The sequence below is a fragment of the Abramis brama genome (genome assembly GCF_963993115.1).
Source record: "Abramis brama genome assembly, chromosome: 3".
NCBI classification, from domain to species: domain Eukaryota; kingdom Metazoa; phylum Chordata; class Actinopteri; order Cypriniformes; family Leuciscidae; genus Abramis; species Abramis brama.
The window spans coordinates 4,857,381-4,875,488 of record NC_139965.1 but is presented as its reverse complement, the minus strand read 5'-3'; the positions used below and the strand labels follow the sequence as shown (position 1 = coordinate 4,875,488).

General features: G+C 40.0%; 1 protein-coding gene across 1 annotated transcript; it reads right to left on the bottom strand.

Annotated features, from left to right (window-relative positions):
• Positions 1–6,814: 6,814 nt before the first annotated feature.
• Positions 6,815–7,887, bottom strand: LOC311078889 (aerolysin-like protein; the record flags this gene model as incomplete). Its single annotated transcript, XM_084107941.1, has 1 exon — positions 6,815–7,887. The coding sequence occupies one exon, from the start codon at positions 7,885–7,887 to the stop codon at positions 6,940–6,942; it is 948 nt and encodes a 315-aa protein (XP_083964067.1). The 3' UTR covers positions 6,815–6,939.
• Positions 7,888–18,108: the final 10,221 nt, after the last annotated feature.

Genomic DNA, 18,108 nt, shown 5'->3' with positions numbered 1-18,108 from the left:
GCCGAGCCTGTGTCTCCGGACAAGATGGCCACCGCCGAGCCGGGGTCTGTTCCTGAGCCGGTGTCTGTTCCTGAACCGGTGTCTGTTCCTGAGCTGGTGTCTGTTCCTGAGCCGGAGTCTGTTCCTGGGCCGGTGCCTGTTCCTGTTCCTGAGCCGGTGCTTGTGTCTGTTCCTGAGTCGGTGCCTGTGTCTGTTCCTGAGCCGGTGCCTGTGTCTGTGCCTGAGCCGGTGTCTGTGTCTGTGCCTGAGCCGGTGTCTGTTCCTGTGCCTGAGCCGGTGTCTGTTCCTGTGCCTGAGCCGGTGTCTGTGTCTGTTCCTGAGCCTGTGTCTGTTCCTGAGCCGGGGTCGGGGTCTGTGTCGGTTCCTGAGCCGGTGCCTGTTCCTGAGCCGGTGCCTGTTCCTGTTCCGTGCCATGTGCCATGGCCTCCCGAGGGGTTGTCTCCACCATGGCCGCCCGAGGGGTTGTCTCCACCATGGCCGCCTGAGGTGTCGTCTCCGCCCTGGCCGCCTGATGGACTGTCAGCTCTGCCCTGGCCGCCTGAAGGGTCGTCTCCGCCCTGGTCGCCCGACGAGTCATCTGTTTTGCCCTTGCCGTCGGTTAAGCCATCAACCCTTGTCCTTGTTCCCCTTCATGGACCTGGCCCTCCATCCCTCCCCCTGATCCTCCACCATTCCACCTCCCGCCTGGACTCTTGTTTTGTTTGTTGTCACGTCTTGGAGCGTCTGGTAGCCGCTCCGTTGAGGGGGGGTTATGTCACAGTGTCTGTTTGTGTATCACTGGTGTCCACTAGAGGTCCTCGTCTCCACGGTGTCATCCTGTTCATGAACTGCATTCCCCATAATCCTTGTCTGTACCAATCACTGTTCATTACACTCAGCTGTTCCCCGTCATCATTGTACCCAGCTGTTCCCTGTTATTCATTGTTAGTTCTTGTTATATATACCCTGCCAGTCTAGTGTTTGTCACAGATTCCTTGTCTTATGTCTTATGTCTCATAACTATGGGGCGGCAGTGGCTCAGTGGTTCATGTAGGTTGTCTACAAACCGAAAGGTTGGTGGTTCAATCCCCGGTTCCACCTGACCAAGTGTCGAGGTGTCCATGAGCAAGACACCTAACCCCAGCTGCCGCCGTCGGTGTGTGAATGGGTGAATGTGAGGCTATGTAAAGTGCTTTGGTGGCCATAGGTCTGTGAAAGCGCTATATAAATGCAGTCCATTTACCATTTTTACCATTTATATCACGCCACTTCCGTTCCCTGTATTTCCTGTTTGTGTTCTTGTTTATGGATTGATTATTTGGATTTTGACCTCTGCCTGGAAGACTACGATTTTGGATTTACCCTAATAAATCTTTACTGCACTTGGATCTTTCCTTTTCCCGTTCTTTGTGTGTGGATCGTGACACGTGGTGGCGTGTTGGAGCCGGAGTGAACGAGACCATGGCTGATCGCGACCTCGGCGCTCGGGACCGATGCTGAGTAACGCACGGAGTAGACGAGGTCGGAGTCAGCGGGTTAGTAACGTTAATCACTGATTTGTGTGCATCGGCGCGTGATGTTTCAAGAGCTAACCGCCGGTCTATCAGCTCGGCTTGTCTCACTAAAAGGTTGTGGATCTGTTTCTCAACAGCTTCCAGCTCAGACTGCAATGTGTGCAGCTCAAATGTGTCCTCACCTGCACCAAGAGGTAGACTACTTACATCTGATATATTCGCCATGTTTGTTTGTAAGTGAGTGTGGAGAAGACGCGTTCAGCCGTGATCCACGGACGTAACCTATAAGAGTATCCGGCGTTGGATCACTAATAGGCTTGAGACGCGTCTGCTCAACAGTCCGCGTTGTAACTATGAGGTTTGAGCAGTAGTGCTTCTCAGTGAGGAAAAGTAGAAAATGTTCGTTGTAAGTGAGTTTAAAGGGAAAAATCAAGAATTATAAATCAAATCGATAGAGCCCCAAAGACAACAACGCGTTCAGACGCGACGCATTACTGATGCTTTTACATTTCGCTTTGAAACCAAATCTTCTGCCATCATCAGTAAGCTCCTCACTGAAAAGTAGAAAATGTTCGTTGTAAGTGAGTTTAAAGGGAAAAATCAAGAATTATAAATCAAATCGATAGAGCTCCAAAGACAACAACGCGTTCAGACGCGACGCATTACTGATGCTTTTACATTTCGCTTTGAAACCAAATCTTCTGCCATCATCAGTAAGCTCCTCACTCTCGTGATGAATGAAATCTGACTCCTGCTGCTGATCTGTGCTGCGACTCTTGAGCGGCTCACGCTTAATTGAGCAGACGCGTACAGTTTTTAATTGTAGTGTCTGTTCTCTAACTGAACTAAATAATGTGTTACTAATGTAACATGGTCCCGTTCATCATCTCAGTCACCCAAAACTGACTGTGTTTAACTGTTTTACACTCACACTTTTTATTACTATAAAAAATGCTATAAAAAGCGCTTGCACAGATGCACACGGGAGCATTTGAAAGCAGGCGTCTATCAGCGGACGATTCCGCTCAACAGCACTCAGAGCGCCACCATTTTAAAATTTCAGTACCAACTTGGTACCTAAGTCGGTACTTTTGACAACACTACTACAGACATGATGTAGTGATGTGAAGCAATTTGTGCATTTTGAGAGAGAGCGAGTTTGACAGCATTGCTGCAAGCATGTCATGCCATACCTCATGGCAGGTGCATCTTTTTGTGCATCAGCATGAGTTCTGTGGTCTGCAAATTGAGAGATTACCTATCGAGCCTTTAGAAGCGATTATCAGCCATTAGCCATGGGTAGCAAATCAATTGGAGCACTCCTAAAAGAAAGTCAAACTGGTTTGTAATAAATGGAGATTGTAATGCTGTTTTTGGAGTTGTTCAGTCATCCTCTGCAGAGATCCTGAAAGATTGATTTTCAGTTCATATGTTTCAATGTCTGACATCAGAATATGATTATAAAAAATATTTTTTTTTTTGCAGAAGAAATAGATTAAACATCCACTCAGTCATTTTGCTCAGTTCCACTCAGTCATTCAGTTCAGTTCCCCTTTAAAGAAGAGATACCGACACCTAACTGGCCTCCCGTTGCAGCAGATGGATAAAGTGCAGCCAATGTTGCTGATTGAGTCAGATTACCCACAACTCATCACGCCTGTTGAACCAGTCCGGTTAGGCCCACCAGGTGGACCCGCAGCAGTCAAGACCCGCCTGGGAAGGACCTATGCACCTACGCCACTCCTTTGGAGGCAGAGCCTGCCACAGCTGACCATGACCAAAGAAGCCGTTCTCCCTCAGCTTAGGAATGTTGAGAGGAGACTGCTTAAGAACCCAAATCAGGCTTCGGTCTACCAGGCTGAGATCACTAGGCTGAAGGAAGCAGGTTACATAGCCAAGCTGGAACCGAGAGAGGTCGAGAGCTCTACAGAGTCACGGTACATTCCCCACCATAAGGTGCAACATAATAACAAGAATCGGGTTGTCTATAACTGCTCCTTCCAATATGAAGGTCACAGCCTTAACGAGTTTCTTCTTCCAGTCAGAGACCCAGTAAGAGAAGTAATCGAGAGATCATTCTATGTTGATAATTGTCTACATAGTCTTCACTACCCTCGAGAGGCCCGAGACCTAGTTGATCAACTATGTTCTCTCTTAACCACCGGAGGCTTTGAGCTTCGACAATGTGCCAGCAATTGCCCTTCAGTGATTACTCACCTCCCTTTGAGGTCCAATACCTGCGACCTCCGGCTTAGTCAAGGCCAACAAGACGTCAACGAGTCTACACTCGGATTACACTGGCACTGTCAGTCCGACACCCTACGTTACAAGTACAGAGCTAGCCGCTGCTCCACTGTGACAATGCACAACATCTACCATGTACTGGCCAGCCAATATGACCCCCTCGGTTATATTATCCCTTACACCACTCGGGCAAAGATATTGGTACAGCTTTTATGGGATAAGAAGCGCGACTGGGATGATCCACAGTTATCTGAGGAATTCCTTACTTAATGGTCCTAGTGGGAGAAGGAGTTGAGTGGATTAGAGAAGATATCTCTACCACAATGCTATGCCAGCTCACAGATGGATCACCCGTCCTGTAGATACAACGGCCACGTTTTCTGTGACGCATCGAAGCAGGCATGCAGTTCAGTGGACCTATCTGCGGACAGAAGACAAAGAAAGTCAAGTAGAAGTCCTCTTAATCGCTGCCAAATCCCATGTTGTGCCCCGCCAGCAACAATCTATACCCCGATTAGAGCTGTGTGCCGCTATTACTGGAACGCAACTCTCCCAGCTCCTGACTACAGAGCTTACAATTCCTATTCACTCCACAACGCTCTAGTCAGACTCCACCACCGTGCTCACATGGCTGACTTACAGCTCATGTCATTACAAGGTGTTCGTAGGAACACGGGTGGCAGAGATCCAAGAGATAACAGCTTCGGCCACCTGGTGCTATGTCAGATCCACAGACAATCCAGCGGATGAAATCGCGCAAGACATGCCTCTTCGTGACCTTGCTACAGGGAGCCAGTGGAGCCAGGGAACCGGCATTTGTCAAGCTGCCACCAGATAGTTGGCCCGAACAGCCCCCTCTATCGTTTGAAGAGCCGAGCAAGGCAAGGCAAGGCAAGTTTATTTATATAGCACATTTCATACACAATGGTAATTCAAAGTGCTTTACATACTATTAAAAATAATCAGAAGAAATAAGAATATACAAAACAGTTTAAAATAAAGAAACAAGAAAGAACTAAAAATAATTAAAACAGTTTAGAATAAAGAACAGTTTAAAATAAAGAAACGAGAAAGAACTAAAAATAATTAAAACAGTTTAGAATAAAGACTAAAATAAGACACAGTATAAACAGTCGGACAAACAGTGACACAGTGCTCATTCATTAAATGCAAAGTTAAACAGATGTGTTTTGAGTCTGGATTTGAATGTGACTAATGTAGGAGCACGTCTGATCTCCTCTGGAAGCTGGTTCCAGCTGCGGCTGGCATAATAGCTAAAAGCAGACTCTCCTTGCTTAGAGTGAACTCTTGGAACTTCTAGCTGATGTGATCCTAATGATCTGAGTAATCTGTTGGGTTTGTATTCCGTGAGCATATCTGCAATGTATTGAGGTCCTAGGCCATTGAATGATTTATATACTAGTAATAATACTTTAAAATCAATCCTATAAGTAACTGGCAGCCAGTGTAATGACCTGAGGACTGGTGTGATATGATCATATTTTCTGGTTCTGCTAAGAATCCTGGCTGCAGCGTTCTGTATGAGCTGCAAATGTCTTATGGTCTTTTTGGGAAGGCCAGTGAGGAGTCCATTACAATAATCAGTGAATTAAGACAGTCAGAAACAAACCCAAAGAGTTCTAGTAACTAAAAAACAACTGAGAGTACTTGATAATTTACTTTAAATAAAATGTAATTGTTACCATTGTTGTGTTTTCCATCTATCTATCTAGATCAGTGATCTCAAACTCAATTGCTGGAGGGCCACAGCTCTGCACAGTTTAGCTCCAACCAGCTCCAACTCACACCTGCAAGGAAGTTTCTAGTAATCCTGAAGACCTTGATTAGCTGGATCAGGTGTGTTTGATTAGGGTTGGAGCAAAACTGTGCAGAGCTGTGGCCCTCCAGGAATTGAGTTTGAGATCACTGATCTAGATTATAGATTAGGTTTTATATATATATATATATATAGAGAGAGATAGAGAGAGAGAGAGAGGGGTATACTTCCTTTATTTTCCATTAATAATTCAAATAATAAAATAATTTAATTGAATGTTAGTAGCCTAAATATGATGGTATTTGACCAGCTGAGAACTCGTGAAGAGTTTATCAAATGGTCGAATGAGTCAAAACAGCATCACACAAGATCTGCCTGTCCTAAACTGTGATGGGCAACATCGTGACTATGACGAGAATAAAACAGGTATGCTTGAGCATTCTGTTCTTCTAAGGGTCTCATCATGTGACATCATGTCCCATTTTTTGGTTGGTTTACATGCCTTTGGTCCATTTGAGTTCATATTTCAGTCGAACCACACTAGAGTTCATTTGGAAGTGGACCAAGACTCATCTTTTCAGCATTCTCAGTCCGCTTATTTGGTTCACACCAGGGTTCAGATGGCAGCGTTCACACTTATTCAAATGAACCACATTAACAGAGCAATCGCACTAGGGTTTGTTTTAATACATTCAAACATGCCGAGTGTGAACACAACATGCAATGTGTATGTAATAAAAACATGTTGAATGTTTAGTTCCCCTGAACATTCATGAAAATTACAGTTAAATATAAAAGAAGAGTTGAATAGTATGAAGAGTTTAACTGTTCTGCATGGGATTTAATAAAAAATAAAATAAAATACAGGACTGTAAACAACTGGAGAACCTGAATTGCTTGTTTTTAAAAGTTTAAGTTACTTTAAGGGTCAAATCAAATATAAATAGCACATTAACGTTACAAGTTAAAACAACTATATGATTAAAACCACACTGTGTCCCTTTTCAGGTCTGGTATAAAGACCGTTGCTCATGTGGCCGAAATGTTCGCCCAATAGAGAAAAGTAATGAAAATAAGAAAATAAAAAGAGGGAACACTGCTTGCAACACAGGGTTTATTTAATAAATTGTAATTTGTTTTATTAAATGTCATTCTAAACACATTATAACATAATCAGTATCTGGAGATTATTTTAAATTGATTACACAAAGTATGAAGCTATATGAATATTTGTGTATTGGTATTACTGTATGTAAGGTTATTTGAAAACAACAAATATTGAATATATATATATATTTCCCCTGAACACCCAAACACCACCCCAAAAAATACAGTGAGGCCTGAATGTAAAGCAACTGATACATGATTGACACAATTAGAAGTAATCAAAGAACTTGTGCATTACATGTGCAATCTGTCTTGACATTACAGAGGAGATTCCTTGGTATCCACTTTGATATCAGTGTAAGTGACGCCTTTGTATGTGCCCTTGGTTCCATACGTAAACACACTGCCGTTCTTGCAGGTCATCTTCACTGTGCCAGTGTAAGGCAGGTCAAAAGTGGCTCTGCCAATAGTGACTGAAACATCCATCTTCTTCCCTGGTGGCACATCTACATCTGTAGACAGAGTTTCGGTTCTCTCATCTGTGTACTCCTGACCATAAGTGCTTTCAATTCCAATGGTGACACTGTATCCTGCAGTAACTTCAGCAACCCCTGGAACCCCAGCCTTCACTTCCATTTTAAATGTTGCAGATAAACTTGCACTCACAGACCATGAAGATTTGTTAGTTATTTTCTTTGAGCTTTCAACTTTTTGTTTTTGTGTGGCAGATGAGCTGTTCCTGAAAGTGAGGGATTTGATTTCTTCTACTGTCACCTTTGGTATCAGTTGGTGGAGAGTGGGATAGTGGACATCGGTGAGAACTGTTGATTCAACTGCTTTGAGAAACATGAATCCCATGCTGTCAATGTCAGAACCACCTCTTCCTACAACTCCCAAACAATATCCAGAGCCGACATCCATGGGATATTCTGTTTTTAAACTCCAGCTTGTCATCTTTGCAAAGAATTCTCTCCCCTGACTGGTCTTGAATTTGATGGCTCCAAGACGTGTTCCTGCTCCGTTCCCCCACAGGGAAAGTGAGGTGAAACACTCACCAGGCTGGAACTTGTACTCTTGATACGGTCCAGAACCTACTCCAAAAGTTTCAACTCTCCCATCTGAAAGCCAGACCCTGACAGCCTTCACCTGCCATTCTCCCACCCAGACTCCGATCTTCTCTAGACTGGCACCGTTGTTCTGACCAGTAAATGAGAATGCATTACCTCCTTGTCCACCAATTAGCTCTAGATTCAGTGTGTCGGACATCTTGGAATTAAATTGATCTGAAAGAAATATCAGATCAGATTTAACATCAGCTTTACACTTTAATGCAGTGTTTCCCAACCTAGTTTCTGTAGACACAACAACAGTACACGCTGGACTTCTTTCTTAATTGACCCATTCATTTCGGGTCTTGGAGTATCTACTAATAAGCTTAATTGAATCAGGTGTGTCTGAATAGGCAAACGCACTAAATGTGCAGTTCTGGCATTCCTCTGGGAACAGGGTTGGGAAACATTAGCTGCTTTTCCACTGTCAGGCCAAACGGATCTAAGAGTGGTAAGGAATGGTTAATGTTATATTTCCACTCGAGTTTGGTTCGGCACGGCATGATTAATAACCATTCTCGGCTCGGAAGTCTCAGCACCGTTGGCTAACCATGCATGTTGTGACTTCGCCACTCAGGATTGGTCACTTGTCTGTTGTCTGGCTCTCTGTAGCTGGTCAAGTGCCCTATTTGAGCATAGTAAACAAGTTTCTAACAGAAATATCCAATCATCCTCCGTGACGCAGTAACTTAATTTGTTTCTCATACGTCTGTAAACTCTTGTGTTATAAAGGCAATGACTGACACATTTGAATATATTGCAAAGAGTGCTGGTATCAGTCCCACGTTGAAAATGAAACCATATCCATACCAGCTGGACAGAATTGCATGGAATGGAACAATTAAGCACCGAGAACAGTTTGGCCGATGGTGGAAAAGCGGCTATTGTTGTGTATTCCTGTGGTAGTTGCGTGCAACACAATCTCCTGGCACAGCATATCTATAACATGAGTTCATGCTTTCATTTGGTGTGCACTTTATATGCAGAAATCACCCTTTACATGCATCTGATACACAATATCCAGTTTAATTTAATTTTCTTTATTTTTGATCCAATGTAAGTGGCATTATTAGGCTATTATTATTATTATTGTGATTTTGCTTGCTTAATTTGACAATTCAGAATTGTCTTGTCTTTGTGTGTGAGTTGTCTTGAGTGCGAGATGTGGTGCTCAGATCCTGACACTTCGGTCTATTTTGGCTTCTGTTTTGTGTTGGAATTCGTGAGCGTCAAATGCGTAAAAACACTAATTTAATGGAATGTCTACTTGGTTTTAATAAATAGAAATTTACATTGTTATAGCAAAAAATACAAAATAGAATTGTATTTGGTCTCTCTTTTTTATGTAAAATTATGAGTAACAGACATAAATTTACATTTTATAAAAAAATATTCAGGCCTTTTGCCTACTCTTTTTAAAACACCACCGCACACCACTAGTGTAAGCCTATATGCACATAAAAGATGACTTTTGCACATAAAGAGCATGCCAAATGAAAGCATGAACTCACACTATAGATATGCAGTGGGAGAAAATTGGGTTGGATAATCTTGTGAAAAGTATTAGAAACTGTTAGCTAGCTACATCTTAAGTCAAGTGCCATTGAGTGAAAGTATACTTACATGAATGACTGCAGTCTGAAATTCTTCTCAAGAGCAGCTCGCCTGGTCAAAGCTGGAGAAGTGTGATGTGTTTGGTCAGTCTGCTGCTTAAATACAGCTCTGAAGGGGACAGGCGGTCCTTAAAACACACCCAGAGTCAGTGTAATTGCTCCCCCCCACCTCATTCAAACACACAATTTTTAACTCTTTCCCTGTCAGTTCCCTTTAAAAAAAAAAAAAAAAAAAAAAAAACATTTCACAATTTTTGTCATGGCCCCAAGAATATTTCTGTGTACTTATATCTGAACATGCAATATATCAAAAGAAAGAAGGAACCCTTTTCAATTTTATTCTAGCTTAATGCATTTTTTTAATCAACACTTGAATGTGGGTAAATTTCATATAAAAGCTAAATTATGAGTAAAAAGATGAGAAACATCACGTTTTTATCAAAGACTACATCCAGATCAGATTCAGAACGATGATCAAAACATAGATGGAGTAGATCGAGTCCATTAACACTAAAATGGCACTTAAATAAAAACATGCACAAGCATTTGAGTCTGCAACGTTCACAAATCAGCACACTGCCACTATTACAGCTGCAAATGCACATTTGAAATATAAGAGGATCATTGTGTAGTGTAGACAGCTTCACTGATTATAACGGAACTTTGTGAGATTGCCATGAACTGAAGTGATTATAAAAGGACACTAAAATGGCACAAATTGTGTACATCGCATTTTTACGGAGACCCGCACATGAGATGCAAGGGAAAAAAAGTTAAACCAAGGGAATGAAATAGTAAATCGTGCACATGATTTGGCCTGCTATTTAATTTGTTTTTATTTTTTCATGAAAGCTGTATATTGTAGGCTAACCTGGAAATGTAACTGCAATTGCCATTAGGATGTGCAACTGATAACCCACGATCTTTATCCCTGTAAACTCAAAGTAAAAAGAATTCAAGAACCTGTTTAGTAATATAAACATTCTGATAAAAGTTTAGGTCTGATTGCAAATATGAAAGCAAATATGCAAATTTAGTAGAAGTATTTTTTAAACTAGTCACCAGATAAGCAGAGGTCAGCCTCGCCTAGCCATCAATCACTAACTATAACTCAACCCCAGAGTCCAACAATGGCCACAGTCACACCTGAACCAGCTAAACTACATATTCAGCATCACTACAAACCTCCAGACAGGCGTGTTGGGCAAGATGGAGATAAGTCTGCTGGACATTAGCCCTCCAGGACTAGGAGCAGGTTTGAACACACCTTTCCAGACAGAATTGAAGATCAACTGAGAGTTAATACAGATAACTTGCATTATTGCTAACACAAGGGTTCACAATCATTCACCAACTAGTCAAACACTTTGAGGCAATCTTGATTGCAGCAAAGAAGATGATCTGAGATATGAATGTATCCTGAAAGTATAAGTAACCACTTCACAAGGAAATAACAATGCACAATGCTATTAATGCACAACAAGACAAGGACCCGTTCACCCAGAATGAACATTCTGTCATCATTTATTATTTTTTGTCATTAGAAAAGTCAGTTTTTGTCCATTCAATTGATGTCAATGGGGTCCAATAAACCCTAGTAAAAAACTATAAAAAAAAAACTATACCAAAATCTATTTAAAATACACTTATTTCATACTAGGTATGAAATATTTATTGACATATCACTTAAGACTTAATATAAAATTATAATTAAACTTTATTTGGAGTAATACATTTTTTTTATGCACAATGCACATTTTTTAATATTATGTCTAAAATGTTTAATATAACTATTAATAATGATTGTATGATCTGTGTATAATATCAATCTTTAAATGCAATATATTTAAAGTGTAACTAAAGTATACTTGCAATAGTTCCACACATTAGCACAATCATATATATACTTAATTATATCTTTAGTTGGACCTCAGCACTTAAAAAAAAAGAAGTTTTTCCAATTTAGCAGACTTTAAAGGAGAACTCCGGTCAATTTTAACATTGAGCTAATTTTTTTGTACATTTGGAGTGCTGTCAATACAGAGAACAACGACAAAAATCGGTGTTGCCTACACCGTGTTATCCTCTTTTTAAAGAGGTACTGTAAGTCCACAGTAGTCGATTGTCGAACTCATACTGTTGCTTAGTTACCTATGATCAGGCGTGTAAACTCGACTATCGACTACTGTGGACTTCGACCGAAAAAAGGAAATAAATACATGTATGAGCGCTGGCTGAATTAACATCATTTTTATTCATATCTTTCACATCTACTGCAGTCAGATTCACCGTGTTTACTCTGAAGGAATCACTCACATTGGCTGTGCACTTGTAATGACACATCAAGGATGTTAAGAGGCTAAAAGCAGGTTTAAAACTTGCCCCATTGAAGTCAACAGGGTGCAAATTTAAAAAAGAGGATAACACAATGTAGGCAACACCGATTTTTGTCGTTGTTCTCTGTACTGACAGCACTCCAAATTTACAAAAAAATGAGTTCAATGTTAAAATTGACCGGAGTTCTCCTTTAAGTATATACATTTAGTAAGTATTTTAGTAGTATTATTAGTAGTATTATTTAGTACTACTAATCTGGGGTGGCAGTGGCTCAGTGGTTCATTTAGTTGTCTACAAACTGGAAGGTTGGTGGTTCAATCCCCGGTTTCACCTGACCAACTGTTGAGGTGTCCATGAGCAAGACACCTAACCCCAGCTGCTCCCGACGAGCTGGATGGCGCCTTGCATGGCTGACACCGCCGTCGGTGTATGAATGAGTGAGTGAACGGAAAAAAATGTCTTCTTTTCAAATGTGCAGAAGTAGTGCTGAGGTCCAACTAAAGATTTTATTAAAAATATATTTGATTGTGCTAAAGTGAAACTATTGCAAGTATACTTTAGTTACACTTTAAATATATTGCATTTAAAGATTGATATTATACACAGATCATACAATCATTATTAATAGTTATATTAAACGTTTTAGGCATAATATTAAGAAAAGTGCATTGTGACATATTATGTCAATAAATATTTCATACCTACAGTATTATGAAATAAGTGTATTTTAAATAGATTTTGGTATAATTTTTTTTTTTTTTTACTAGGGTTTATTAGACTCCATTGAAATCAATTGAATGGACAAAAACTGACTTTTTAAATGACATGGGGGAGAATAAATGATGACAGAATGTTCATTCTGGGTGAACGGGTCCTTGTCTTGTGGTCCTTGTCAACATTGTGCATTGTTATTTCCTTGTGAAGTGGTTACTTAGACTTTAAGGATACATTCATATCTCAGATCATCTTCTTTGCTGCAATCAAGATCACCTCAAAGTGTTTGACTAGTTGGTGAATGATTGTGAACCCTTGTGTTAGCAATAATGCAAGTTATCTGTATTAACTCTCAGTTGATCTTCAATTCTGTCTGGAAAGGTCTGTTCAAACCTGCTCCTAGTCCTGGAGGGCTAATGTCCAGCAGACTTATCTCCATCTTGCCCAACACGCCTGTCTGGAGGTTTGTAGTGATGCTGAATATGTAGTTTAGCTGGTTCAGGTGTGACTGTGGCCATTGTTGGACTCTGGGGTTGAGTTATAGTTAGTGATTGATGGCTAGGCGAGGCTGACCTCTGCTTATCTGGTGACTAGTTAAAAAAATACTTCTACTAAATTTGACTCTTGCATATTTGCTTTCATATTTGCATTCAGACCTAAACTTTTATCAGAATGTTTATATTACTAAACAGGTTCTTGAATTATTTTTACTTTGAGTTTACAGGGATAAAGATCATGGGTTTTCAGTTGCACATCCCAATGGCAATTGCAGTTACATTTCCAGGTTACAATAAACAGCTTTCATTAAAAAAAAAATTTTCAATTGTGGAGCTCCAAAATCAGGGTTAGATTACGTGACAAACAGTGAGTCGAAATCTGAGCTTGGAACGGTTTGTAATTGTACCGCATACAGAACTGTGTTCTAAAGAAAGTGCTGCCATTATTCACTTTTAATAACATACATTCAAAGCTTCAGTACCTTCTTTTCTGTATTTGTAAACCACAAAGTAATTACTTTTCCATCATGAGGACGAATGGTTCCAGTTGCATTTCCACTTGAGCACAGATCAGTTTGATGTAATTTTTTGGAAAACACTGTCCCGGATCCTCATCAAGGCAGCTACTCAATCCAGCTAGTGGAATTTCTCAAGTGACATGATGGTTTTCTAGTAAAGTACAGTATTTTTGTACACAATGTTTGTTTTTTTTGTTTTTTTTTTGGGTGATAGTGTTAAATTCATATATGTATTATCGTGTATTATATGTGTATTGTATTGTGTGTGTGTGTGTGTATATATATATATATATATATATATATCAATTATTATTTTATATATATATATATAATTTATCCTCATGAGATCAATGTGCAACTCTGGTTGGGTGAATTCAAAAAAGTGGTAGTAGATACAGACTCACTTTAAATCTTAATAAAGCAGCCAATTTAAGCAATTTTACAAGTTACAGTATTTTACAGTATTCTTGTATTTAAGTTTAGAAAAGGTATCACACTATTAGTTATTCTGAATCTAAATTAACTTTCCTTTGTTATGTCTAGTAGTGCATCTTATGTCATCAAAACCAATAAAATTACCCAGACATGAAAAAAAAAGACAAATGAAAAACAAACTTTTATTCAAATTCCAAGTATATTGTAGATAGCCTAGAAAGCATGCAAAGCACACTCCCATTATAATCATTAAAAAGCCGTCACTTCAGTTCATGGCAATCTCACTAAGTTCCGTTATAATCAGTGAAGCTGTCTACACTACACAATGATCCTCTTATATTTCAAATGTGCATTTGCAGCTGTAATAGTGATGTGCTGATTTGTGAACGTTGCAGACTCAAATGCTTGTGCATGTGCATATTTTTGTATATAGCCTACAGTATATCAAATGTAAATTTATGTCTGTTCCTCATAATTTTACATAAAAAAGAGAGACCAAATACAATTATATTTTGTATTTTTTGCTATAACAATGTACATTTCTATTTATTAAAACCAAGTAGACATTTCATTAAGTTAGTGTTTTTACGCATTTTTACATTTATTCCAAAATAATAAAGGCAGTAAATATTTAAACAATGAATATTATTTGTGAACTAATGTTCAGCTAATAGTCAACTTTTTCATTAGATTTCCCATTAACATCATCATTGTCTTCATTCAGAGAATGCACAAGAAAACAAGAAGCGGGATTTATTGCAGGGACAAATCATTTCCAAATATAATCGTTCATATCCAATTAAAGCCTGATGGAGACACTAGGCTTATTCGACTTCATACAGCTTTGCACAGACCGATCGGTGGTTGACTTGGAGCAGTGCATGCCAGTTAGAAATTTTACCCGACTTTAGACATCGGTGCGCCACGTGACTGTGACATATGCCATCAAAGTACAGCGAGAGTGATTTGAGAGCAGCCGGCTGGTTGGTAGTGGTTTCCAAGATATTCGCAAAGGTTGTTTGAACACTTAATCACAACATTGCACAAATCACAAGGTGCAACCTAGCATGTTTGGTATCCTTGTACTTAATGAGGATTCAGGAATCTAAGGAGATGACTCCCGTGAAAGAGAAGTCTGACATAACGTTAGTAGCCTACAGTGGTACCATGCCAGTGTTGTCATCATACACAGCTGCCCTCTGATAACAACAAATGTAAATTTCAGTATTGGGAAAAACTTCATATTTGTATACGTCACACGTAGGCTCACTATTGGCCGACGCTGGTCATGTGTGTGATACGTCTGACGTACAACCCAGAAGCGCTACACACTTATACTACGTGAACTAACTCAAGGCCCAGAGAGAAGGAAATGAATAGTGGAATAAAGTCGTTATTTTTGTTGTTTTTTGCGCACAAAAAGTATTCTCGTCACTTGATAAACTTAAGATTGAGCCACTGGAGTCACTTGGACTACTTTGATGATGACTTTATTAGCTTTCTGGACATGGACAGTATACCGTACATACATTTTCAGTGGAGGGACCGAAAGCTCTCGGACTAAATCTAAAATATCTTAAACTGTGTTCCGAAGATGAACGGAGGTCTTACGGGCTTGGAACGACATGAGGGTGATTCATTAATTACATCATTTTCATTTTTGGGTGAACTAACCCTTTAAGGAAGCCACCGAGTAGGTGTGTTCAGCAAGATCTAGTCTCTCAGCTGTAAAGGCATGTTGGATGAGGTATTTCTTGTGTGGATGAGACATAGATGATACTGTGAAGCAGACGGCCGCCCCATGAAGCACCTGCTGATCCTGTCTCACTGGTCCTAGTATCAGTTGTGTTTTCCTTTCCCGGAATGTAAGCTGGTCGGGTAAAATAATTCTGCGTTTTTGTAGTAATCCAAACTTTATCGTATGAGCACTGTGCTGATTTGCTGAAGTTAAAATTAGGCGATAAAAGGAGATAAAATATAAAAGCGTATATAAAATATAAAAGTAATAGAGCAAAGGAGCAGTAAGCAGGAGCGTCCGAACAGTAGCTGAGCCGGAAGTGTACACACATTTTGGTCTTCAGGCCTAGATCACTATCAGCTCCTCTGTGCCTTTAGGAATTTCAAACGGTCCGTGGGGTAGAAAGAGGGGGTTGAACCAGTAAAAACATTTTGTTCATTTTCAAATATCTTTGATTATTTTCAACCATACTCAAGTAAAACCAGGGATACAGGGCAAAGGATGAAGAGATACAGTATAGTGGGGAAAAATAAAAGCAAGTTGTATCACTCCGCTTGTCTGTGTTTGCGCCACTTGCATCATTAAGCCAGTAGGTGGCGACAAGTGACTGTCTTTATGAACTTTAAACTGATTAGTGCCAAAAACATTGATTAACTCAGAAAAGAAACAAGTTGCTGAAACCAATCTTTAATGCTAATATAAATTGCTCATTTGCCTCTGGACACAAAAAGATTGCACTGGTTTTTGATTGAATCATCTGAATACACATGACTGTGTGGTAATGTGTGCTGGTGTGGCTACAGTGCCAGGGCTGAATTTTTGAGCCAGTTTTCCCCTGCATATATACAATATACATATATTCGGTAACATTTTTATATTGACCCGCAAACAACTGCGTAAGTAAACCCAAATTACGGTGTACGTTTCTGTAATTATAGTGTACTTCCGTGTAGGTATAAGGGAACAATATGTTAAATTTTGGGTAATAAAGGGGTACAACCAGATATACAAGCAAATTATTTATAATGTAATTATTTTAAAACTAACAAGTAACTATTCTGTTAATATATTCCAGGCAAAAATTGTACGTCTGTTGTATATAAAAGTTTTTATCACATTTCTGGCAAAATATGTTCTTGTGCCATGTAGTTACAGGGTAATTTTGACATCTGTGGGTTGTAAATTAAACTATATATATATATATATATATATATATATATATGGCTGTATGTAAGCACAGTATGATAAAAATTGAATCTGAAACAATTTTATTAACAGCTGATTTCGAAAAACATTGCCAATGCTATTTATTGGCTTTTCTTACTAAACTACTTAACGTTAACTACTACTTACTCCACCCATTTGCATTAAGCTTTGCATTGTTAGAAACCCAGTCATACTATTGAATGGTCGTGCAACACTCTCTCATTTTCCCCTGAGATGGGAGAAATCCGTTATTTACCTCTTACACTTCCTCCTACAATGACGCAAAAATCACCATTTTGCGTCATTGTAGGAGGAAGTGTAAGAGTGGGGGATTTCTGTTGAGACTACAGACACTCGTTCCTCATCTTTCCCGGGGGCGGGACCCGCTCACGCTACAGACCTATTACAGATCAGTGGGTGGGACTTTACTCTCTGAAACTGAAAGCAATATCCTCCATCTTGTTTGAAGCTAAGCTAACAGGCGCTGTGGAGACAGATGTAAAGTTATGACAATAGCGGAGGAGAGTGCTCAATATGATATAGAGGAAGAGGATTTCGGAAGCTTGAATCAAGCTTGATGCTTGAATCAGGTGTTTGTGGCTACCTTTACAAGCCGCATTATAGCGAAGAGCAGCCGAGGCAGAAGACCTGCCTGCCGCGGACGAGGAGCCCGGACTGGCTCGAGTTAGGGCGGACCGGTGGCGCCGGTGATCTCACTATGCAACTACGAACCGCTACGAACACAGAGATAGAGTCCGTCTGCGGCAGAGAATTTCAACGATGACAATTTCTCCTGGACGAAATCTCTGAATCAGACGAGGACACGGACGCTTGTGTTGTGAACTATCCTAGTTTCGCACCGCATATGTTCTGACTGAACATCCAGGTACCATGCAATAATTCACCTTTTCGAAAGAAATACAAACGAGGAGTAATGCACTAATGAGCTCGCCAACTAACTAGACATTTTGTGTGAAATGAATTTCAAGCTCTGGTGGTAGCTAGCCTTGTAGACAGAAGAGTGATTTCTCTTATAGGCAGATATGCGCTTTCTGGATTAGTGGGAGTGGCTTGCGGAGCTGTGCAATGTGGTGCATTGTGGGAGTTGTTGTCTTTCATACAAATGCGTCCTGAAGTTATTTTTTGTCTTTCCTCGGTCACGAAGGCACCAAATTCAAAATTAATTTTACATTTCGACTACATACAGTGCAATGCATAAGTGAATACACCCATGCTAAAGTTGACTAAAAAGAGGAATAAAAAATCATATTTTGGAAATTGAACTTAATGCCTTAATTTAAAAAATTAGGAAAAATCCAA